The 25,436-nt window shown below is 41.0% G+C and overlaps 1 protein-coding gene across 9 annotated transcripts in view; it reads right to left on the bottom strand.

Annotated features, from left to right (window-relative positions):
* ANKS1B (ankyrin repeat and sterile alpha motif domain containing 1B) overlaps positions 1-25,436 on the bottom strand; it is a 747,009-nt gene that overhangs the window by 599,907 nt on the left and 121,666 nt on the right. For all 9 annotated transcript variants that reach the window (XM_073327424.2, XM_073327427.2, XM_073327426.2 and 6 more), the window contains exons 4-6: positions 14,263-14,559; positions 8,100-8,175; positions 6,203-6,304 (exon numbers count right to left, since the gene is read on the bottom strand). In XM_073327424.2, coding sequence (XP_073183525.1) covers positions 6,203-6,304; positions 8,100-8,175; positions 14,263-14,559 — 475 coding nt within the window. The remainder of the gene's footprint in view (positions 1-6,202; positions 6,305-8,099; positions 8,176-14,262; positions 14,560-25,436) is intronic.

The raw sequence follows: 25,436 nt of genomic DNA, 5'->3' as shown, positions 1-25,436 counted from the left end.
AGATTCCCTTCCTCCTGAGATATACCGTGACTACCGCCATACATTTGGTGAAGACTTGGGTGGGAGCAGAAGAGAGGCCAAATAGGAGAACTGTGTACTGAAAGTGGCAATCTCCTATGATGAAGTGAAGATACTTCATATGGCTCAGCACAATCATCACATGGAAGTATGCATTTTGAAGGTCCAGAGCAGCAAACCAGTCATTCTTAGTCAAAGCAGGGAGGACAGCTGACAGAGTGACCATGCGGAACCTCACATATTTGATTAATTTGTTAAGTCTGTGGAGGTCAAGAATGGCCCTCATCCCACTCTTGGATGTTGGTATCAGGAAATACCAGGAATAGAACCCACAACACCAGTGTTCTCACGGAACCTCCTCCATCACTCCCAATGCTAGCAGAGAGTTGACCTGCTCAAGAGCAGTGTCTCATGAGAGGGATCACAGAAGAGGGGAGGGGATGTGGAGAGAAACTGGATGGCATAGCCCAATCTGACAGTGTCATAGCCCAGGACCCAACTGTCCAAAATAATCGAGACCCAGGCATTGTAAAAGCAGGCCAGCCTGTCCCCAAAGGAACAGGGAGATGACAAGAGAGGAAGAACAACTGGAACAGTGGCCTAGACTAGCAGTTCTCAACCGGAGGTCCGTAGCCCCCTCGGGGGCCATGAGCCATTTCAGGGAGTACCCGAGCCCCAGTCCTGTGGGGATATAGCCAGGAGCCTGGAGCCCCAACCCCGCCCCAACCCCATGGGTCAGAAGGCCTGAGCCCCAGCACTCCGTGGAGCTACAGCCAGGAGCCCCAAGCCCTGTCAATTCCCCAGAAGGCTTAAGTCAAGAGTCCGGAGCCCCAAGCCCTGGTGCCCCACAGGGCTAAAACTGGGAGCGCAGAGCCCCGGCAGACTGAAGGGCTAAAGCCCTGAGCCCCGGTACTCCACAGAAGCCCCGAGCTGCTCTAGCCCACAGTGCTAAAGCCGGGAACCCTAAGCCCCAAGCCGGCCCCACCTCATTGGGCTAAAGCAGGAGCCCTCCCACCTCATGGGTCAGATACCTCGGGCCCTCCAACCCCATGGGGCACAAGCCTTGAGTCCCTAATGCTGGCAGCCCAGAGTCCCAAGCCCTGGCAATCTGTGGGACAGAAGCTCCAAGCCCTGATACCCTGTGGAGCAAAAGTCCTGAGTTCCCAGTCCCTCATGGCTGAAGCCCTGAGCCCTGTCCCTGAATCCGGTGGCTGAATCCTGGAGCCCTCAGCCCCGCCTCCTGCCATGTGGAGCAGAAGCCCCAAGCCCTCCACCCCACAGGGCTCAAGCCCTGACCTCCCCACTCTGGCGGCTGAAGCCTGGAATGGCGAGGATGGGACCACAAGGCAGAGTAGGTCCTCGGCGGCCTGATACACTGATGTAACTGACACTGTCAGCACCAGCATCATTCCCGTTGGTACTTGTCTCAACGGATGCCCAGAGGCCAGAATCGGAATCAACGGTATGGGGTGTCTGCCCTCCCTGCTCTGTAGTGAGGGAGGTTCAGAGGCACTTTTGCCATCCCACATGCCAGAGATGCCCCATGCCAGCCCATGCTCTTCTTATGGGAGGCAGAAGAGTTTCCATGGGACCTGTAGTGCTCCCGATTGGTCCAACTCAACATCTTCTTTGTTGCGACAACAAAGAATGACTCCTGTGCCTTTTTGGAGAGGCCCCTGACCTGGAACAGGAGGCAGCAGCACTTTCTGAACCGGAAGGCAATTTATAGCCCAAAGAAGGCCTCAGTACTGCGTCAGGCCTCAAGGCCAGCTCAAGCAGGTGCTGTTTAAGGTCCCGTGCCACCTAAGTCCTCTTCTTGAATGATCTACATTTTTCTTTTCATTTTTTGTTGAAATTTCAAATTTTGACCATCTCTAATTAGCAGCAAATTCTGTAATTGTGCTGATGACAGTGATATTATACTTTTTTAAGATACCATCTGGGCAGGATTCTTGTTCTTGGATCTTAGTTCCTTAGAATGAGACTGATGGAACTCCATCAATTACTTAAGTTTTTGACCCTAGAGAAGATGGCTGTAGACAGGGGCAAGGAGTTGTATGGGACCGTGGTGCCCTGGCTCCAGCAATATTCAGGGCCCGGGGTCCCAGCTCCAGCAATGTTCGGGGCTGGGTCTCTCCCCCGGCCCTGTCTGTCACCCCCACGCACCTCTGCCAAGTGTCCCCCGGTCCCCACTTGCTGTCCCCACGCACCTCCCCAGGGCCCGGAGCGTCTCTGTCTCTCCCCTGCAGCTCCATTCTGCCTCTCAGCATCAACTGCCACCGCAGGGTCCTAGTACCACCCATGCTAGGTCTGCCCTTCCCACTCAGACCCTTTCATTTTCCAGCGGGACCCTCCACCAGCACAGCCCCCCCCTCGCCCACAGTCACTGCTCCTGCCCCATGCTGGACAAGGGGAAGGCCCACCCCCACTGAGGCTACAGTGAGGAGCAGCAGCAAGGCAGGAGGTGCAAATGTGATGGCAGCCCCCCGCGGCACCCACCACAGGGAAGGCAAGGGGGCTTCCTGTACCTGAGAGGGGCCCTAGGAGCAAGTGCAGTGACAGTGGTATGAGGTGAGTGTGGTGCAGGGGGGAAGAGAGGGGCCCTCCCCCGGAGCTCGCTGCTGCCTGTGGGGAGAGGGCTGGGGGGAATCCTCCTCTTTGGCCCTTGCCCCGGGGCAGCCTGTCTGCACCCCAAACTCCTCATCCCCAGCCCTGTCCCACCCCAGAGCCTGCACCCCCGGCCAGAACCCTCACCCCCTGCACCTCAACCCTCTGCCCCAGCCCTGAGCCCCTCCCACACCCGAAACCCCTCATCTCCAGCCCCACCCCACCCCAGAGCCCTCACCCCCACACCCAAACCCTCTGTCCTACCCCGAGCCCCCTCCAACACCCCAAGCCACTCATCCACAGCCCTTCTGCACCCCAAACCTCTGCCTGAGCCCCCTCACACCCCAAACTCCTCATCACCAGCCCCACCCCAGAGCCCTCACATTTTTACATTTTTTTAAAAAATATACAGTAACTCCTCGCTTAATGTTGTAATTATGTTCCTGAAAAATGCTACTTTAAGTGAAATGATCTTAAGCGAATCCAATCTCCCCATAAGAATTAATGTAAATAGGGGAGTTAGGTTCCAGGGAATTTTTTTTGCCAGACAAAAGATTATATTTTATATATACACACAGTATAAATTTTAAATGAACAATTTAATACTGTACACAGCAATGATGATTGTGAAGCTTGGTTGATGGAGTCAGAGGGTGGGATATTTCCTAGGGGATGCCTTACTGCTAACTGATGAACTAGCATTTGGCTGAGCCCTCAAGGGTTAACATGTTGTTAATGCAGCCTCACACTCTATAAGGCAGCACAATGGAGGGGCTGGGCGGGGGTGGTGGGGGGGTGGAAGACAGCATGGTAGAGAGAGACAGAGACACACTCCCTGTGTGTGAGAGAGAGACTTTGAGACAGCAGCTGCTGCCAGCAAGCTCCCTCCATTCTGAGCCCTGTCTTATCCCGCCCCTGCTCTGTGGAGATGCAGGGGCAGGAATGGGGGAGGAGGACACCCTGACATCAGCACCCCTCTTTCCCCCTCCCCTCCCTGCACAGCAAGGAGGAGGTTCACGGGAGCAGCTCCAAGGCAGAGGGCAGGAGCAGCAGAAGGCAGTGGGGGGGAGGGACAGCTGAACTGCCGGCAATTGATAGTCTGCTGGGTGGCAGCCGCACAGGGAACTTAGGGGAGCTGATAGGGGGGCTGTCGGTCCACCCTGGTTCCAAGCCCCCACCACTAGTGCTCCAACGGGCTGCTCTTTCTGTAAGCGGTGGACAAAGCAGGCGGCTGTCAAACGACACTATAAGGGAGCATAGCACAACTTTAAATGAGCATGTTCTCTAATTCAGAGGTTCTCAAACTGTGGTCCACGGACCACCAGTGGTTCACGAGCTCCATTCAGGTCCATGGATTGTTCCCTCTAAGGTGCACTCCTGGGCGACCGCACGTGGAGAATGAAGGGCCACCCACCTAATTAGTGGAGCCACACAGGTGTGGCTCCACTAATTAGGTGCCTGGACCCTGGAGAAGATGCACATGTAAGGTGAGGTGGTGGCCTTGGAGGGAACAGGAGGTAGGTGGGAGGGGGCAGTGGTGTGAGAAGACAGGGTGGGGGGAATTTGGGACGTGCAGGGCTACTGCAGCCAGAGAAAGAGGCTACAGGGCTGCAGCTGCTGGGGAGAGACCCCCTTCCTTCCCAGCTTCAGCTCTGTGGCCCAGCGCGAGCTCAAGGGCTGCTGCGGTGGGGGAGAGAGGGAGAGAACCCCCCCTTCTTCCCAGTCCCAGCTTGGGGGCTGCTGTGGTGGGGGAGAGGGCACATCCATCGCATTAGAAAGGTTAAGACTACCGATATTAAAATATGAGTTGTGTGCTTTTATCTGTAGAACAAAAAAAGTTAATAATTATTAAGGGTTTTTTTATATAGCACTTTTATCCAAAGCGCTTTACAATAGTTAGCTAACGGTACAAACAATATTTGGAAAGATCATTAAGTGGTCCGCCAAGACCCTCAGCAATTTTCAAATGGTCCACAGAAAAAAATGTTTAAGAGCTACTGCTCTAATTGATCAGCAACGTAATAAGAAAACGACGTTAACTGGGACAAATTTAAGTGAGGAGTTACTGTATATTGGCTTACAAGACAGGTGGAGAGGGGCGGGACTTGGACCTGTTCTGGGCACCACCAAAAATTATACAAACCTGCCGCCCCTGGCTGTAGAAGGGTGGAACATGAGCCTGACCCTGCAACTGAATGTTATAGACTATCATTTGCCAAGTATAAATATTGACCTTTGAATGTTCCATTCATTTCTTGATTGTAATTGGCAAAGCGGTTCCCTGTTTGAGAATTCATTTCTGCATTGCTCCAACTGTGTTACTGAAGATCAGTATATTCTTTTCATATTTACCCATCCATATATGCTCAATTCATATGGTTGCATATATATTTTGTTAAGTGGTTGCCTCAAGCACTTCAGCCTAGGCTTTAGCATCCCAGTGCATAACTTTGTAACATCCACTCCTCTGGTTTTTTTCTGTCACTTTGGTGTCAAACCTGGTGCCTGTCTCAGCTCTTTAGAACCATATTATTGTAACCTCAGCTCCATGCAGTAACCAGTTCTCTTCGAAGTGCTCCTGAACTATGAAACCTTGTCTTACCTGGTACATCAGCCCCTGAATAAGGGCATTCCAGTGTCTCTCATGTCTTTTGGTGCATCAGTGCATGCTCTGAATTCTAAACATCAAAAAGAATGTAATCCATTTTAATGCTTTTTTGCTGCTGTGCCATCCAATCTGTTCTTGCAAGTATGTCTTCAAAGGAGCAAAGAAGGCTGCTCAGAGGTTTCAAATTTTCTGTGTGAAACAACTATGCCCATAATGGCAGCTATGTTCATTGCTTTGCCTGCCTTAGGGTCAACAGTGATGTTCAAGGATGCCAAATTTGCCTGCACTCAATGCTGGCATTGCATATACTGGCATGGGCCTGGCTCGCCTCTGGTAAGCCAGTGGAGTAGCTTCCTCATTTTTCAATCAGTTTTACTACTAATGTACTGACCAATCAGTTCTACAGTACTTAAAAGTAATAAATTCTAATGAAATTGGTAGAGACAAGGTTGGTCAGTTAATATCTTTTATGGGACCAACTTCTGTGGTGAAAAATACATGCTTTCAAGCTCGATAGAGCTCTTCTTCAGGTCAGTGGGGCTCTAAAGCTTGTCTCTTTCACCAACAGAAGTTGGTCCCATAAAAGATATTAGCCCACCTTGTCTCTGTTGCATCCTGGGACCAACATGGCTACAACACTGCAAACAATGAAACTGAAGTGAGATATTACCAAAAGTTAATTTTACAAATAGTAATGTAATATCAAGTGCAAATGACATAATAAGTGTGTCTTATATTTTGTTATCAGAGGGAGAAAAGGGTGAAATTTTAAACATGGTACAACAAAAGCTAACCATTGAACTTTGTATGAGATCTACTTTCCAACCAATAACCATGGACTGCAGTCTTTTTAATTCACAAGAAAATCATGAAGTAACACAAGAATAGAATAGTATACATTTTAATTTACCCGTAACTTTATTCTAATTTATCTTTCATTTGATTAGTATACAATTTAATATGACTTACCTTGAAGTAGCGTAGCAATTTGTAGTGACTGCTGAGATGGATGTTCTTTAAGGATATCTAAAACAGTTCTACCTAAACTGTCCTTTATGTTGGCATCAATTCCTGAAATAAAAAAACTATAATGTACTGTGGAAAGAGAAAAATGTAACTCAAAATGTGTCACTTTATAAATGTAGTACATCAAGGTTCGCAAAATGGCTACTAACACCTGTCTCTCCCTGTGTAGGAGAATCTCTTCCTGAGAAGGGAGAATCAAGCTATGCTGGATAGGCAGAGAGACAAGCAATGAGGAGATGATGCAGGAGGAATGATGGAATTAATATGCAACCACTGCATGCTGTGGCCAGAGTAATTGTTGCCAAGTAGTGAGAGGTAGAAGGAGAGTTTGGTTGTAGTACATCGGGCAACCGAGAAACTAGTTTACACTCCTCCCTCCCCCCACACACAAATGAAATACCCAAAAGCTTTGTTAATGCAAAGTTAAGGTTTCCCAGTGGTGCATTGTACTCTTCCAGAATGTGGAGAGTTACTAAATTTAAACCTCTGAAAACCAGGACACAAAGAGTTAAGGTATATAAGGTTATGTTGTATATACCTTATCTCTGATCTCTCTGAATGATGCCCCAACACATCAACAACAAACATACTAGCATTCTACCCTTACAGAAACTACAAAACACTTTGGGTACCAAGCACATGAGTACTAGAACAAAGTCAAACACATTCTCTTTGCTAAGGCAAAACCTGTGTTTAGGTGGCATAGCAAAATACCTATACCTGGGCTATATTCAAACAGTAAGCCTATTCCAAAGAAACCCCCCAGAGTTCAGATTGTCAGAGGCTCCTGTGGATGGAGAGGGATGGGGGACTTGTTGCTGATGTCCTTTATTTTTTGTGTGCTGAACCCATACATTTTTGGCTCTCTTTCTGTGTGTACAGCACAACAGATATTTCGGTCTCAAACTTGCCTCTAGTTTGATATAAACTGAGTCACATAAACATTGAGTCCTTAAGTGGAGATATTACTTTTATTCCTTTTTGTCTGTAGTATTTGCTTAATCTAAAATAAAGTTAATTTAGACTGTCATACATGCTTTACTCTGTGTATATGTAAATACAAGGGTTGAAAGAGGCAGCAGCAACCAGTTCTGCGCTTTAGGGCATAGGTAGTGTTGCTTCAAGAGGGGCCCAGACTTGAGGAGTCCATGTTTCTCTAGGTTGCACAAGGGGCTTTCTTTGTTCGGACACTGAGGGGCTTGTAGAATGAGTTGGAATCCCTAGCGCAGGTAGGGTGCCAGGTGAGAGGTACCTGAAAAAGCAGGGGGAAACTCTTTAACAATCCATCTGAAGGAAGCATGAATCCTCTGAGGAGAGATCTGCTTTGATCTGCCTAAATCGTCTTACAATTGAGAGTGTCTCAGGAATCTGCCCTTCGTGGGACTCCTTCACATTTGAGGGATTCTTGTAGGAAAGATGGTCTCAGCCTAACCTTGTACCTGTTTTACTTCCTGGTCTGCTACCTACTTGGATGGGTGAATAACCTGACTTAGGGTCTGTCTTGTATGTGGAAGCCAGATAGAATGGTAACTTCCTGGCCCTGGAGCAGGAGGACTGGCTCACTGCATGAGTAGGCTGTTCTGTAGGCACAGTGTACAGCTAGAAACTTTCCAAGCCTCGGTGGTCTACTCCGTGTTCTCTGGAAGCTGATGAGCCCCTAATATGCAAAGTTGACATCACCAAAAAGTCTCAACATAGATACAATCTCTACCTGCGGTCAAGGAGGAACTATACCCAAGCATCTAGGCTAACACAGAAGATCAAAAAGAAAGCACTTTAGGAAATCAGAAATATGAAGGACACTTGATAGTCTAGAAATCACATGAGAAATGTGGTATACCTGTTTCTAGCAAAATGCGTACTACATCCACCTTTCCAAATAAGGCTGCTTCATGAAGTGCACTCCCCTTTTCTGTCTGGAATAGAACAATACTGATGCATTAAAAACACTAAAGTACCAAGGAATCTTTTCAAAAAGTAATATATTTAGACAAAGAACATTTACTTTTTGCTCTCTTAACTATATTAAAAGACTGTTGTCTGGGCAAGAATAATTACCAATAATATTTATTAAAAACCATTCATATAGGGCTGCAACATACAGAAGCAGAGAAAGTTCTATGATAAAGGTCACTTAATAACCGTATAAAAACAAGATACAGTAAATAAACGTGGCCCTGATTCTGCAGTTGTTAGGCAAAATTCCTAGTGAAATCACTGGGAGTTTTGCCTGAGTAAAAATTGCAGCTCTGACAACAAAACTTAGGGTAAGTAAATAAATCTATCTTAGGGTTTCATACTGGTACCCATCACAAAAGTATATGGGTGCCTTCCATACAAAATCAATAGTAATAGTGAAATCCCTAGTGGACCCCAGAGAATCTCTGGCTCTTCTCCATTTTCAAGGTAAAAACTCTACTTGGGGACAGATTTGTTTGTGTGCGTGTTTTAAATCTGTTGTTGTTGTTGTTTCTTTTTTACTTTTCTTGAGGGGTATATTTGAGTAGAAGGGGGTATTAGTGTTGTGAGTTTCTCTCTTGCTATGGTGGAAAGACTTTCAATGAAAAAATACCTTTATTCTGTGCATTAAACTACTGATTTTGGTTATTCCTGACTATAAGAATGTACCGGTCTTATGACACAAACCATATTCCTTTCAGGTGCAACACAGCATGAAACTTAATAATGAGAGTTACACAGATTTGCAATAGCAAGAACTTAGTTCCACATAAAATGGCAAAAACTGGAAATATCTCTTGCTACGGCATTATTTTGAACTAAAACAGAATTTTTTAAAGTGTCAAATGTGAAGACCTTTTTCATTTACAGCTGATAATGCAAATATAATAGCACACTTTTATTCTCGATGTTATAGCAAGTAAAGTCAAGACTTACAGTCAACTTTCTCTGTCTTATTCCCTGCAGGCTTTTATATCCTTCTGGAGTATATGTTACCCTCAAATCTAGAGTGAATCCACTGATTTCAGTTTTCCATGCAGTAAATACAGAGGCCCTAATCAAGATTGAGACTCCATTGTACTAGGTATATAGTAGAAGACAGTCCCTGCTCCAAGTAGCTAATAGCTAAACAGAGAGAATACATAACAGGTAGAAAACAACTCAGGAGGGAGGGAAAAGAAAACTTTTATAACTTTTATTGGAACACCACGATACAAAGATCAGCTAGGTGTACAATTTGCAGGCTCACTTGCAAGCTGCAAGATTTTTTATTAGTTAGTTTTTTAATTAGGGCTGTCAATTAATTGCAGCTAACTCACATGATTAAGTCTTAAAAATTAATCACAATTAATTTTTTTAATTGTGATTAATTGCACTTATAACAATAGAATACCAACTGAAATGTATTAAATATTTTTGGATGTTTTTCTACATTTTCAATATTGATTTCAATTACAACACAGAATACAAAGTACACAATGCTCACTTTATATAATTATTTTTAATTACAAATATATGCACTGTAAAAATGATTTAAAAAATAGTATTTTTCAGTTCACCTCATACAAGTACTAAAATGCAATCTCTTTATTGTGAAAGTGTAACTTACAAATGTAGGTTTTGTTTTGGTTTTTTTTGGTTACATAACTGCACTCAAAACCAAAACAGTGTAAAACTTTAGAGCCTACAAGTCCACTCAGTCCTATTTCTTACTCTGCCAATCGCTAAGACAAACAAGTTTGTTTACATTGATGGGAGATACTGCTGTCTGCTTCTTATTTACAATGTCACCTGAAAGTGAGAACAGGCATTCACGTGGCACTTCTGTAGCTGATGCTGCAAGGTATTTACATGACAGATATGCTAAACATTCATATGCCACTTCCACGCTTCAGCCACCTTTCCAGAGGACGTGCTTCCATGCTGACGATGCTCATTAAAAAAAAAGCGTTAATTAAATTTGTGACTGTACTCTTTGGGGGGAGAATTTGTATGTCTCTTGCTCTGTTTTACCCACATTCTGCAGATATTTCATGTTATAGCAGTCTCAGATGATGACCCAGCACATTCATTTTAAGAACACGTTCACAGCAGATTTGACAAAATGCAAAGAAAGTACCAATGTGATATTTCTAAAAATAGCTACAGCACTCGACCCAAGGTTTAAGAATCTGAAGTGCTATTCAAAATCTGAGAGGGACGAGGTGTGGAGCATGCGTATGGAAGTCTTAAAAGAACAACACTCTAAAGCAGAAATTACAGAATCCGAGCCACCAAAAAAGAAAATCAACCTTCTGCTGGTGGCATCTGACTCAGATGATGAAAATGAACATGTGTCAGTATGTACTGCTTTGGATCATTATCAAGCAGCATTGAAGCATGTCCTCTGGAATGGTGGTTGAAGCATGAAGGGACATATGAATCTTTAGTGCATCCAGCACATAAATATCTTGCAACACTGGCTACAACAGTGCCATGCAAATGCCAGTTCTCACTTTCAGGTGACATTGTAAACAAGAAGCAGGCAGTATTATCTCCTACAAATTGTAACCAACCTTGTTTGTCTGAGTGATTGGCTGACCAAGAAGTAGGACTGAGTGGACTTGTAGACTCTAAAGTTTTACATCATTTTATTTTTGAATGCAGGTTTTTTTGTACATTTGTAAGTTCAACTTTCATGATAAAGAGATTGCACTACAGTACTTGTATGAGGTGAACTGAAAAATACAATGTTTTTTTTTACTGTGCATTTATTTGTAATCAAAAATAAATATAAAGTAAGCATTGTTCATTTTGTATTCTGTGTTGTAATTGAAATTAATTTATTTGAAAATGTAGTAAACATGCAAAAATATTTAAAATAAATGGTATTCTATTGTTAACAGCGCGATTAATCAGGATACATTTTTTTCATCGCATGACTAATCGAGATTAATTTTTTTAATGGCTTGACAGCCCTAGTTTTAATATATAAGTAAAGAAGAGATTTTAATGAATCTCTACTAGACAACATGCCCAGTCCTTATCATTAGGCAGTTCATAATGGATGTGGTTTGGAGAAGATGATTTAAAGTACAAGGCGGTAGCTTTGCAAGTTGATTCAGGGAGTGTGTTCCACATACAAGTGGCAACAAGAAGGCTAGGGCATAGGTGTTTGTGGGAGAAATGGACTGACAGGCAATGGAGGTTGCCGTCATTAATGAAACAGAGTGGGAAGGTGAAAACAGGGTAAGATAAAAGATTGGATAAACAGAGGTAGCTAAGTTGTGAACAGCATTCACAACTATGCATGGAACACATTCTACTGTGCAATGTCATTTAAGACTAAGGGCCCAAAGTCTATCACTCACCAAAACCTGTGTATTTTTCATATGTTTCAATTAAAATGAAAACTTCAAAGCATAAACAGTTGAAGCAGATTTGTATTGCCCACTTCTAAATAATTTCAGACTGAAGGACATTGGAAAGACCTGGGAAATGAATAAAATGTGTGATTAATTCAATCCAAAATTAAATGTTGTCTATTATTAGCCAAAATATTTACTAAGATTAAAAGTGGTCAGGGAGTGCAGAAGAGATTAATAAAATGGCTAAAGTAAACCTTCCATTTACACAAATAAATGTTTACAAACACAAAGGAGATTGCAGATACTTCTATAATTGTGTCTCTACATTCTGAGAGTCCTTTACTGCTGATAAAGCTGAATTTGTTTAAAGAGTATGAACATGTACAATTTAATTTACCACACGGGGTTACATTTTTTATATTTTCTCTCCCAATTAGTGATGCAGAGCAATTTAATGAATACTAAAACAGCTGAGTTCAGTTTTAAGTAACAGACTTATGTTGTACGCTCTGTTCAGTTTAATGAACTGATAGTAATTATCAACAAAAAAGTATTCAGAGGTTACAGAATTAATAAGTTAAGAATATAGACAGAGCCAACTTGGCAATATACCAAGATGCAGAATGAAGGGAATTTATTGACAGAGAAGATGGATATTGCTGGGAAAATAAATAAATTCTTCACTATGGAGAGAAGAGCAAACATAGCAGAAACAGAAATTGATCCAGCACATAAAATGGAAAGTGAAACAAACTAAGGGTAGCTTCAAAACTGGTTAAGAAAAATTAGAGCACCTGAAAATAAAGGCAATTGTAGGATTCTAACATAGATGGCAAACAGAATTACATTAAAAAGTTGTGAATATGTTTCATAATTCACTAAAAACAGGTGAGTTATTGTATAAAGGCTAGCAAGAAACTAAAGTAAAATCTATATTTAAAAGAGGATCAGTGTCAAAACTAAGAAACTAAAGTCTTTTAAACACTGTCTGTCATCAGTGTTTCTAGTAGGACATCATGTAGAACACTCCAACAGCTGCAAACTGCTCAAAAACAGCACTGATTTAAAATGAGAGGTCACATTTAAGAAATTTCATTAACTTTTTTGAGAATCAGCAACAATAAGAGTCAAGGGGTGAAGTAGGCATAGAGTGAAGAATGTTTTCAATAAAATATTTTATACATTATAACTAGATATTTATATGACAGTTAATAAGTATTATACTGATGATGAAACTGTATAAAATTGACTTAGGAGAATTCAAAACAGTGGTGAAATTATACCAGTTATATAACAAGGGCATATCCCATATCTTGTAAAGATATTGGATAAAAATTCATCCCTGACGTAACTCTATTGATTTATATGGCTCTACAACATGGATGATTTTCAGAGCAAAATACTATTTCTTATGCAATCCAGCATTAATGCAGTTTCAGTCTATTTCTTCCCCATTCATTTTCTGGAGATGCAAAAGGAGATATATGATCAGAAATACTTTTTGGGGGGATGTGTTCCTCCTTTCTCTAGCTTTCTTACTTTCAAATAGTGTAACTAAAAAGGATAATCCTAGCAGCCAGCAAGCAATTTTATATTTGAAGTAAAAACATTATTTATACTCCAGACATAGTCCAGCCATACAAAACAAGAGAAATCACATATATTATGTAAGACAGAGTCAAACACTACATTTCTACTCGTACTCTTTAACTTAGAAGCCAGATCATTTCCTCACATTGAAGAGTGGATATACATGGTTTATTGCTACAGTATTGTATTATTATGCCTCCCTATAATTTTTTATTTAAAACTGGCACCCTATTAAATATGGAATTGTATGCTGCTGAAAATAATTATGTTGAGTCGGAAGTTTCAGGAATCTCTTGCAGTACAATTTTGGTGCAGTGAATATTGATTTGTACTAGGCTTATGTAATAAGACCAAAAAAATCAGAAAATTGAACTCCTGAGCATCCATATCTTTGTCTTTAGAGCTGGATAGACCATTGGAAACTGGAAGCTATGTGGCTCTAACCACCCCTACAAAACAAAACAGCTTCCAAGGCAAACTTCACTTAACTGGTGGAGTTAGAAACACGTGACAACCAAAGCGGTCTAGTGAGGCAGGCAAATCAGTGGATGCAGTTGAACTTGCCAACAGCTGTCTTCTTAAGTTGTGTTTTGGCATTCTTATATATTCTTCAAGTCTATGTGTGTTGAATAAACTGATTATCTGTATATTTAAAGCGAAATTTCAGGTAAACTTATTTTCCAGCTTCCATACTCTGTTTAGCACAGAGGACCATAGCCTCAATAGATATAAATCAGCATAGTGTCATTGAGGCCAAGGGAGGTATAGCAATTTACACCAGCTGAGGATGGGGCTATGCCAATTTACATCAGATGAAGATCTGGCCCAAACTATACAATTAATCTCATAGGCCCTGGTTCAGGGAAGCATTTAAGCACATGCTTAACTTTAAAATAATGGGATTTAAGCAAGGGACACTTTCTTGAATCAGGGCTATAGTATGCAGTTAAGTACATGCCATAGATTGTAAATATTAGTCTATTTTATACATCACCTTGCAGAATTTCATGATTTCTTTTAAAAATGCCACATACATGTATTTTAAAACAGAAAAATGACTGGGAGCTTCATTTATATATAAAGACTGGCAGAAAATAGGACACTAACTTGGCAGCTGACATCCATTCCAGCCTCTAGTAGCACCTGTACAACAGCTTTGTGGCCATTACGTGCAGCAAGATGCAAAGGTGTGTGTTTCCTAGTATTGCAGCTCATCAGGTTTGGATATGCACTGATGATCATCTTCACTACCTGCAGACGCCCATATAGTGCTGCCAGATCCAAAGGAGTTTCTAATTTATTGTTTCTTATTGTAGGGTCTGTTAGTTCTTCCAGTAAAACAGCAACTACTTCTGAATGTCCATATTGAGCTGCACAGTGCAAAGCCGTTTCATTTTCATTGTTCTGTTAAAAAAGAAAATCTTAAGAAGTTCATGTTCAATAACACAGAATGCTAACTCTGCCTTTACTAACCCATTGTAAATAAAAGCTTTGAAATATGATGCAATTTAAACCCTGGGAAACAAATCTACTGAAGTGTTACTAATTTAGTAAGAATGTCTCTAACCAAGCCTGGTGACCCTCCAGCAATTCAGCTTTGCCCACACTGGTCGCAGCCATCTTCTTTACCATACTGCTAGTGGAAGAAATTTCAGTGCTGTTGCCCCTGACCATCTGGCAAGACCTGTTACCTCTCTCTTGACCCAGCTTCCTCTGAAATTACGGTTCAAGATCTTTTGCTCAGAAATGCTCTAACAGCACCCAACTTAATAGTCTGCCCTGCCACAACGGGTCATTTGAAATAAAAGCAAAGTTTGTTAAGATAGTAGAGAAATACAGAGAAAACTTGGAAAATGAAAATTGTTTAAATAACATTTTAATCATTTAGCATCTAACTATAAATATTGCTGCTAAAGACAACTATAAACCTTTGTGGCAAGATCTTTGTGGGATAATCAGAGTCCAGACACCCCCGGGGAGAACGGGGGTTTGAACCCAAAAGAATAAGCCGCTGAATCAACTGATTCTATATTCTATAATGTTATTGTGCTATAAAAATATGTGGAGTAAGATCTTTCATGAAAACATTTAATGCTATAAACTTAATGGTTATTATGAGATATGTATACAGACTGTGGTTATGATTTATGTAGTTGTGTTTACAGAAAACCATTCTCATGATCTGTACTACAGCTTCACTGCCACCTCACAGTGGGGTGGAGGGCAGTTAGGCAGGGAGGGGCAGTCTTCTCAGCCAGAGGAGACTAGCTCCAAGCCCCTAGCATTGTACTATCCAAGAAAAGACAAATGATGGGCCATTAGAATTAATGGAAAGTCATTGAGACAACTGGGAATTCTCCCCAATCTGAATAACCATGAGTCATCATGCCAGGAAGGGGGGGCGGGGCGAGAGAAGTCTTTCATCCAGAAACTGTCTGTGAAACACTGGATCCCCCCTACAGTTAGGGGGTAGGTTGGCAAAATGTGCAAAGGCAATAGGTAACTTGTATTAGAAAAGGAATTTTATCTAATATAGAATTGCAAAGCCTGAGGCTGTGTCTTTATGCTTATTTACTGTGCAACTTGTATATGTTAGCTCTCCCTTACTATTTCATCTTTGAAAATGTGGTTTGTCCATTAAATAAAGCTTTTGTTTATTTTTACCCCAAGCAGGTATCTGGTGTGCAAGCTAGGTGGAGCATGCCTGCTAAAGTGAACTGATAACTGGGGGACTCATCTTCCATAATCAGTTTGGTTCAAACACCTCCTTGGGTCCACATCCTAACCAATATAGAGAGTAAGCAATATCTTCTTTGACTGCACTCTTCCTGTCTTGCAGACAAACTACAATGGTTGAGATTTTTGAGATCCTTTGTATGCTCTAATGACTCCCAGTGCATCTTTGATGATACAAGTCTCAGTTACGAAAAGCTCTGTAAACAGTTTGTCCCCAATACCGTACCCCAAACCACAAGTACAAGTCATTCATACAGGCCTAAATTTTCAAAACGTTGTGAACAAAACTGCACTAAAATAAACAGGCAATTGAAGCCTAATTTTCATGCACACTTACAGCAATTATGTATGCACATCAGATAATTAGAACAAAATAGGCAATTATGGTACATTGTGCATGCAATTCCCTTATCTGCATATGCAATGGAAGTAGTTTCACATAGAAATTAGATGTGTAGCTGCATCCACATTTTGTATGGATAAAATTTAAAATGTGGGCCCTAGAAATTTTATAAAGGTTCAGAAGTTTAATATAAAATTATAAATCAGATATAGCTACCCATCAAATATACAATTGAATTTTTAATCTGAAGGGTTATAACTTTTTTAGCCATTCATGGATGATATATAAAACATCTGGAATCTCATGTCAATATTTTGATATATTTGTCTGAAAACAATTCAATTCCATTTTCATTAAATCATCTGCAGTTCACACATCCCTAATGATCTGGCTATTTACATTTTCCTAAGGATGATTCAAACAAAATGTGTTTAGCTGCAAACATATAGGTATCTAAAGATACCAATTAGTCCAAAATCCTAATACGGTAGGATGGGATGAAAATTAACTCCTTTTGTATAATGAATACCTGACCTGAATTGTTATATGAGAACATATTTAAAGAAAAATAGATTTTAAAACACTATTTTTAAATAAGAGCTTTTGGAAACCACAGTTCTCTGAAAAATATTGTTCTACATTTTTTGCATAAACCCGCATATGCCCACTGGCATAAGTAAAACTATACTTGGATTAAAGATAAGACAAACTGATTTTGAAATTAAAAAAATAGGCATTGCTGAACTAGAAATAGATCCAATTTGGAAAAGACCTGATATTAATTAAACAATATATATCTGCTGATAGAACAGGCAATGTATATACTGTGTTATACCTTTAATTAACCTTAATAATACAAAATAACCTCACACCTCTCCAAAAAAAAATAACGGATGGAATTATTCGTGAACGAGAGACAGAATAACTGACTTTTAAAGAGAGAGTTCCAACCTATTTGGGGACCCTGTACAATATTTATCTAACTAATTTGACAGACTGTCAGTATTCCCCTGAAATACTTTATCCTGTAAGTAAGTAGTGATACTAGTGAGGAACATTAAGTGGGTTCCTACATTCAGAATACTCTGAATGTAGGAGGGGTGGAAGAGGTTCTCCAGAGACAGAAGACAGGATTTGTATAGAGTAGTTCTGCCCAACTTGTCTTGGAGATAAGATCTGAGCTGAACTTAATATATTTCTGTTCATTTCTGTGTTAATAAAATCAACTCCCATGAAGGAAGGAGTTTGGACTCTGCATAAGGAGTGGACTGTATTTGAAAACATGCTGGCAATGGCATGCTCATCACCAAGGATTGAATCATCCCACCAGATCTGTGCATTGAAGAAAAAGGGCGGGGGTGATCAGCCATCTCCACAGCACTGTTTCCCTGCCCTTCGGATGCCACAGAATGCACTCTGCAAGGTGATACTGGGGAGGGTGTAGAGACTGGATTGGCTGGAAGAGAAACAGGAGGCATGTCAGAGGGAAGGGGGATACAATTACCGTTTCCAGCCCTATGCAGTTCAGGTGGAAAAAATAATACAGCCTGGGTATTTTCCACTGAGCCCACTCCTGAGGATCCTGAGAACAGCCTTGCCAGGGTGTGGTTGAAGAAGGGGAGTGCGGGGGAGTAGGGTGGGAACCCAGGAACTAGAGCCAGTGAAGAGGCACTGGGTATCCACACAAACAGCCCTGACCTTCTATGACACATGCCAAACTGTTGAGATCCACCAGGCAGGGTAGACAAACCTTGCTCTCCACTGAAATGATGGGAAGGAACTTTGCAAGGGGATCCTTACAAAATTCCTGCCCCAAAGACCCCTCATGTTTATTTTTACCATAGGAATGAATTAACTTGACCTATGGAAAGTAAAAATCTAACATGGCTATGACCCACTGAGGCACGGTGACAACAAGGACTTAGAGACATCAAAAGCATGAGTTGGTACACATACTAGACAGATAAATGGGTGATCCTAAATGAACCACATTCACCTCCTGCCATATAACAGGTTGACAGTGCTTGCTTGAAGCACTCCACCCTGTTATCAAGTGTTGATCCTGCTGGAAAAAGTTAAGCAGGTTCTCCTAACTCTATTTGGTTATAATGGAGTTGGGAGTGTTTTTCTAGAAAGGGGTAATGGCTGATTAATCCTGTAGTAGGAACCCTAAGGGCAGCTATGACTGGAGAGAACTCTTGAGCTTGATGTTAATTTCTTTGTTAAAGCCATGCCCTAGGAAGGGATTTGTTTTTGATTCTTTCGGTGTGCAGACTTTGTTTTACAGTAAGTTTAGAAAGACACCTGCCCTTCTTCTTTCCTTGCTTCAGGAATGGACTAGTAAACTAAGGAAGAGCAGTGACAGGGCCATGTACAGCCCAAATATTTCCACACAAACAGCTCGCTCCATCCAAAAACAAACAGAAATCAGAACTCACCCCATGCCCAATACAGTCAAGTATTTTTTTTAAATTAAAAATCCAGAGTATTTTAAGACAGACTAAAGACCCAATCTTCTCCCCACTCCTCTAATAACCCTCATTCACAGAACTATTCCAGCCTAGAGCAAATGTAGAGTTGTGAAAGTAGGACCTTGAGAGCTTGCTTATTTGAGCTCTCTAATATGAGGTCTGCATTTTTCCAGAGATTTGTGTGCTTCTTTCAGTTTGTTAATTTAGGGGCTTCGATAGCTGTTTGAACTTTCTGCTATCTTGCCTTGTCGAGGAATTGGGTTCCGTGACCTACTAAGGCCTGGTCTGCCCAGAAAACTACAAATATTTTATGACAAATCAACCACTGGGTGATTTAAATACAGGGATGAGATTAATGTTAACCTTCAATTAAGAAAATGTCTGCATTTCCATAACTGTTTTCTGCTCTTGGATGCATATATGCGGCTTCCATTATCTTATCATAGTTTTCTGGAGAACATAAACTGGGTGGGGGTGGGGGATGGAAAAGGGATGATTTGGGCTATCTAGAGATCATGAGAGAATAGTGATAGGTTGTTCTCACATAAACTAGCCTTGGACAGTTCCCAGTAAGAAAACCTAAGTCCAGTGGTTAGCCAGATCAGAAGATCAAACAAACCAGCACAAGGACATTTAAGAGAACTAAGTATCTGTAGACTAAGTATGTTTGCAACAGAAATGTAGTAAAATTCCAGAATTATCTACCAGATGCTACAAATGCCAGTTGCAAGAAAATAAATATGTTTAAATAATCATTTAATTAGGAGCTGAGGACCATTTACTCTTCTTGTTGCGAGATATTATGTTTCTTTTCATTTCTCTCCTTTAGGGAAGCAGCTATTAAAGGTACTGAGCTTTTTTAATCAATGACACTCAGATCTCTCCCCATTTTTTTTCTTGTAAGTGCAGTTCAAGTTGCTTTATGCATACCCTGAATGCTTGGGAGGAGACAACCCACATCCTCATTTAAAAATGGAGGGTGGGGGGAAGAATAGATTTTTTTTTATTAAATACAGAATCCAAAAAAGACATTTTCTTAGCCTATTTTGGGCTTGATCCTTGCATCCACTGAAGTCACTGAAGTGACATCAATAAGAACATGTAATACCTATACCTCATTCTGATGATTCAGGGGCCCCAATAAATGTATCAAAAGTTAATTATTAACATGTTATTACAGCAATAAGGACATCCAGCACTCCTTTCCTCATCTTATAGCAGATTTTTGAACAGGTACTAGAGGCACTACAGAAATATAAAACAAGATTACTTTTGTAATGAAAAATACAATCTGATGCACTGAAGCATGCTGCTCTAAATTAAATGCATAAAGTTCTGGAAAAGTCTGTGCCAGATGCTGAGAAAAGGGCAGAGATAGTTAACAGACTGTAGAGAGGAAAATTACCTAGAAACATCATCAGTGTCCATGTCATTTCTCTAAATGTGTTAATGTTCATATTTTGTCAATAAATGTAGAAAGATCACAATTTGAACCAGGTAGTCATCCTCCATATCTTTCATTTTTTATACCTGATTATGTTTTCAAGTTTTTCTTGCACTACTCACATTTACATATTGAGCCATCTTGTGGCTATTCTTTGGTTAATGTTAACTTTTAAAAACATATATTATGGCTTCTTAATATACATACATATTTTGATGAGAAATTATAATTGCCACAAGAAATGCTCGAATAGATGGAACTATATTTATGAAAGTATTAGCCTGAACATACTGACAATTATATTTTTATAGTACCTATAGTTTTAAGTGATATATGATGCATTAATTTATTAATGAATCCAGATCTCTCATTTGTCAATCAATCTACAGCCAAATTATAGTTTAAACATTTTCAGCATTCCACATCAGTTTGGTTTAAACATTTTTCCATTTTGCAATATCAACCCTCTTACGTTTTGTAACTCAATCTACATACCTTTCACATTAGCTAAAATATATCTATGTAAATAATGCCTTCACTAATCTTAATAATATATTATTTGCCCTACAGTTATTGATCTATGTTTATTCTGGAGAGTTGTCAGTCTACATTTCCCTCTCCCATGATTGTCATGCAATTGTTGGCCTCCTTACTGGTTATAAGACACAGTTTTACATAACTGGAACAGTAGGGGGCATTCAGAGCTTAAAATGCTGAATATGTTTCTATGACATTAGCAGATTATATTTTAAATCTGTAGCAAATATTTCTGCTTACTTACAATACCATATATGAAATCTATTAATTGATATGTTTTGTGTATGTAATACTATTATGTAGGACATGCTGCTCTCATTTGCTGTACATCTTTGATTCTTGCTCTGTTCTTTAATATTGTTTTCTTTTCAGAAACATTTATTTTACATAACATTGCAATAACCTATGTGACAAGTAAGGGTATGTTACAAAATTAATGTAAACAATTTTAATCATGCCCAAAATTATCCCTTTCTGCAGAAAAACCCAGAGAAGAGAAAATAGTAATGCAAGCCATGCAAAAAACTGACTTTGCATGGGTGGGTGAGAAATGTGATGGCCAAGAAGTGGCAGAGAGTATGGCTATAAAACAAGGAAGAGTCTGAGGATGTGTGGGAAATTATATATTCAACTCCACAGATCTCGAGGCATTTATGTGGAATACCATGTTCTCTGTGCTTCACTCAGGTAACACCCTTACCTTTCTGACAGCATAGTCAGGTCAGTTGCCTTGCCACACTGCCATTGGCTACCTAACTGTGACTGTGCCTTACTTCTCCCTCCAAGGGAAGAAGAAGCTGCATGGAAGACTTAATGCTGCATGGAACATTAAATAATATGGCAATTTGCCATATAAATCCATAGACTCATGGATATTTGAGTTGGAAAAGATCTATAGTATATAGTTATCAAGTCTAATCCACTGCCAGTGAGGGCTTGTTCCCTACAGTATATTATCTAGTGCTCCTTCCAATCAGTTTTAAAACCTGTCAAACTATAATGCTTCCACTTCTTTCCTTGGGGGCTGTTAACAGATCAATCTTACCATGATTTTTTTTCTTATTTTCACCTGATTACTTCTAATTACATCCCTTTGTACCACATTAAAAATGTGTCTCTCTCCTTGTTACTCCCATCAAGAATTTCTAAACAGATATCATGATTCCACTTGGTATTTTGTTTTTCAAAATCTTATTTTTTCTCCACAAGCCTAAGTATTCTTATTTTGTTACTACCTTCCATTTGCAGCAGAATTATATTTAATCTCATTTCATATGTTTGAGCATTAGTTTGTGAGGCCTAATAACTATTTGAATCCCACTTACCTATAAATTAGTTGTATGTGATTTGGATTTGTATGTGATCATGGATTCCTATGATGGTTAGGTGTAGACAAAATAATGAACAACTGAATTACAGGATTTTTTGAACTCTCTAGGCCCCCCATTCCCCTCCTGTTTGACTCCTCTCAATCTGAAAGAAAAGTTGTTAGCCTACTCTTGCTATTGGTGAGTGTCTGCTGCAATAAATGTCCCTTAGGGAGGGCCTTTGTGATGGCACAGGCTAAACACACACACAAAAATAATCAGCTAAATGGGTTTAAAATTCATTTCTCTGTAGTCAAAAGCAGAAACCATGGGTTCCATATAGCAGCATACCACAAACCCTCGGGGAGGGCCAGCCAGGACACCTAAAATTAATCTGAGCAGAGGGCACAGGGAAAGGGGAGGGACACAGAATAGGAAGACTGAGTTTCCATTCCCATTCCATCCTGAAAGAGATGGAAGCACAGCTCTAAGCACTCTGACTGATGTGAGAAAATGCTGGTAGTGCTTAGTAAAGGTATAGAGATAATGCCCAGTTGCTGCTTTGCACAGCTCATCAACTATCATTTCTCCTCTTTTTGTGCAGGAGATGGCAACAACCCAAGTGGAATGGGCCCAAATTCTGATCTGGCACAGGGTCTCAGCTGCTGCACAGGCTTCTTGAAAACTGGATCTGATCCAGCTGGCTGTGAAATAGCTTTACACCCTCTCTCCCTCTTTAGACAGCTAGTAAAAGATCAGTCAGTCCACTCTATGGAAGTATTCATTCCTGGTTAAGTAAAACTTAAGGGTGCTTCTCAAATCTTAGTTGTGCCACATTTTATCTTTGCCTGGAGGCAGAATCAGAAATTTGGAAAGGAAATGTCAAATAAAAGGGGAGAAAACTGAGGGAAGAAAACTGGAGTAAGCCTTAACTAATACCTTATGCCTGTGAAAAGTTAACTATGGTGGATGGCAAGATAAGGCCACAGTTTCCACAACCTTCATAGCTGAAGTTGTTTCTAATTAGATTGTAAGATTTTTTTCATCTGGAGTGTGTCTTCTTAGTGTCTAGCAAAATCCTGATCAGGGTCCAGAGGCACTATAGTAATTCACATAATATGTTTATTTCAATGGCTCTACAAACACCACTTCCAAGGTAAAAAGATGTTGGTCTGTTGCACTGAATGGCTTAAAATGATGGTTTACTTAGTTTCTCTACCACAAGAGGGAGAAACTAAGGACCAAATGGGAGTCTCAATAAGTGAATGTTTCAGAATATTAGACACAAGAGGGGAATTGGCCACTGTACCATCCTCTACCATGTCATTTACTGCACTAAGAGACAAGATATCAATACTGGATAAGTCACTTGTTCAGGGATAGAAAAGTATCATAGAATCATAGAATCATAGAATATCAGGGTTGGAAGGGACCTCAGGAGGTCATCTAGTCCAACCCCCTGCTCAAAGCAGGACCAATCCCCAATTAAATCATCCCAGCCAGGGCTTTGTCAAGCCTGACCTTAAAAACTTCTAAGGAAGGAGATTCCACCACCTCCCTACGTAACGCATTCCAGTGTTTCACCACCTTCCTAGTGAAAAAGTTTTTTCCTGATATCCAACCTAAACCTCCCCCACTGCAACTTGAGACCATTACTCCTTGTTCTGTCATCAGCTACCACTGAGAACAATCTAGATCCATCCTAATGGAACCCCCTTTCAGGTAGTTGAAAACAGCTATGTGTTCCAGTCCCCTAATCATTTTTGTTACCCTCCGCTGGACTGTTTCCAATTTTTCCACATCCTTCTTGTAGTGTGGGGCCCAAAACTGGACACAATACTCCAGATGAGGCCTCACCAATGTCGAATAGAGGGGAACGATCACGTCCCTCGATCTGCTGGCAATGCCCCTACATATACATCCCAAAATGCCATTGGCCGTCTTGGCAACAAGGGCACACTGATGACTCATATCCAGCTTCTCATCCACTGTAACCCCTAGGTCCTTTTCTGCCGAACTGCTGCCAAGCCATTCGGTCCCTAGTCTGTAGCGGTGGATTGGATTCTTCCGTCCTAAGTGCAGCACTCTGCACTTGTCCTTGTTGAACCTCATCAGATTTCTTTTGGCCCAGTCCTCTAATTTGTCTAGGTCCCTCTGTATCCTATCCCTATCCTCCAGCGTATCTACCTCTCCTCCCAGTTTAGTGTCATCTGCAAACTTCCTGAGGATGCAATCCACACCATCCTCCAGATCATTTATGAAGATATTGAACAAAACCGGCCCCAGGACCGACCCTTGGGGCACTCCGCTTGATACCGGCTGCCAACTAGACATGGAGCCATTGATCACTACCCGTTGAGCCCGACAATCTAGCCAACTTTCTATCCACCTTATAGTCCATTCATCCAGCTCATACTTCTTTAACTTGCTGGCAAGAATACTGTGGGAGACCGTGTCAAAAGCTTTGCTAAAGTCAAGGGACAACACGTCCACCGTAGTAACCCTTTGTGTAAAATCCAGAAGATTGGACTTTTATAACATGGGAGGGACACCTTGTTTTCTGAGAGGATACAATTCAGTATTTTGCCCCAAAAGTGGATGCTTTGAGGACCATGATTCCAGAAGGAAAGGTCTCCCCCACCTATAGGGTTTGTCATGCCATTAGGAACGAGCTTAATGCATTAGCTGTCAGAAGAAGAGCAGGGTGTTTGATTTGATTTAAACTATTAATTTCAAGCAAAATCTTTGAGAGATTTCACATCATTTTTAGGGTTAGTGGCACAAAATTCTAGATTCTGCTTTATCTCAGACAACCAGTAGATGGAAGATCTGAATACGTAGGAAGAATCATTAGGAGCTAAGAATTGAATGGGACTTTGATAAAAAAAATCTTTCTGGTAACTTCCACCACCATTCTATCTGAGGAATCCTTGAAGGAGACGTTGGAATCCAAGATTAAATCAGCTATCTTTGACCAGTGCAGGACTACAAAATCCACTTGACAGGTCAAATCACCGTATTTCTGTAAAAAGAAAAGGAGTACTTGTGGCACCTTAGAGACTAACCAATTTATTAGAGCATAAGCTTTCGTGAGCTACAGCTCACTTCATCAGATGCATATCATGGAAACTGCAGCAGACGTTATATATACACAGAGAATATGAACCAATACCTCCTCCCACCCCACTGTCCTGCTGGTAATAGCTTATCTAAAGTGATCATCAGGTGGGCCATTTCCAGCACAAATCCAGGTTTTCTCACCCTCCACCCCCCCACACAAATTCACTCTCCTTCTGGTGATAGCCCATCCAAAGTGACAACTCTTTACACAATGTGCATGACAATCAAGTTGGGCTATTTCCTGCACAAATCCAGGTTTTCTCACATTCCCCCCACCCCCATACACACACAAACTCACTCTCCTGCTGGTAATAGCTCATCCA

This window comes from Lepidochelys kempii, chromosome 1, assembly GCF_965140285.1.
Source record: "Lepidochelys kempii isolate rLepKem1 chromosome 1, rLepKem1.hap1, whole genome shotgun sequence".
Taxonomy (NCBI): Eukaryota; Metazoa; Chordata; order Testudines; family Cheloniidae; genus Lepidochelys; species Lepidochelys kempii.
Note: the sequence above shows the minus strand (reverse complement) of the source record. Positions and strands in the feature narration are given on the sequence as shown.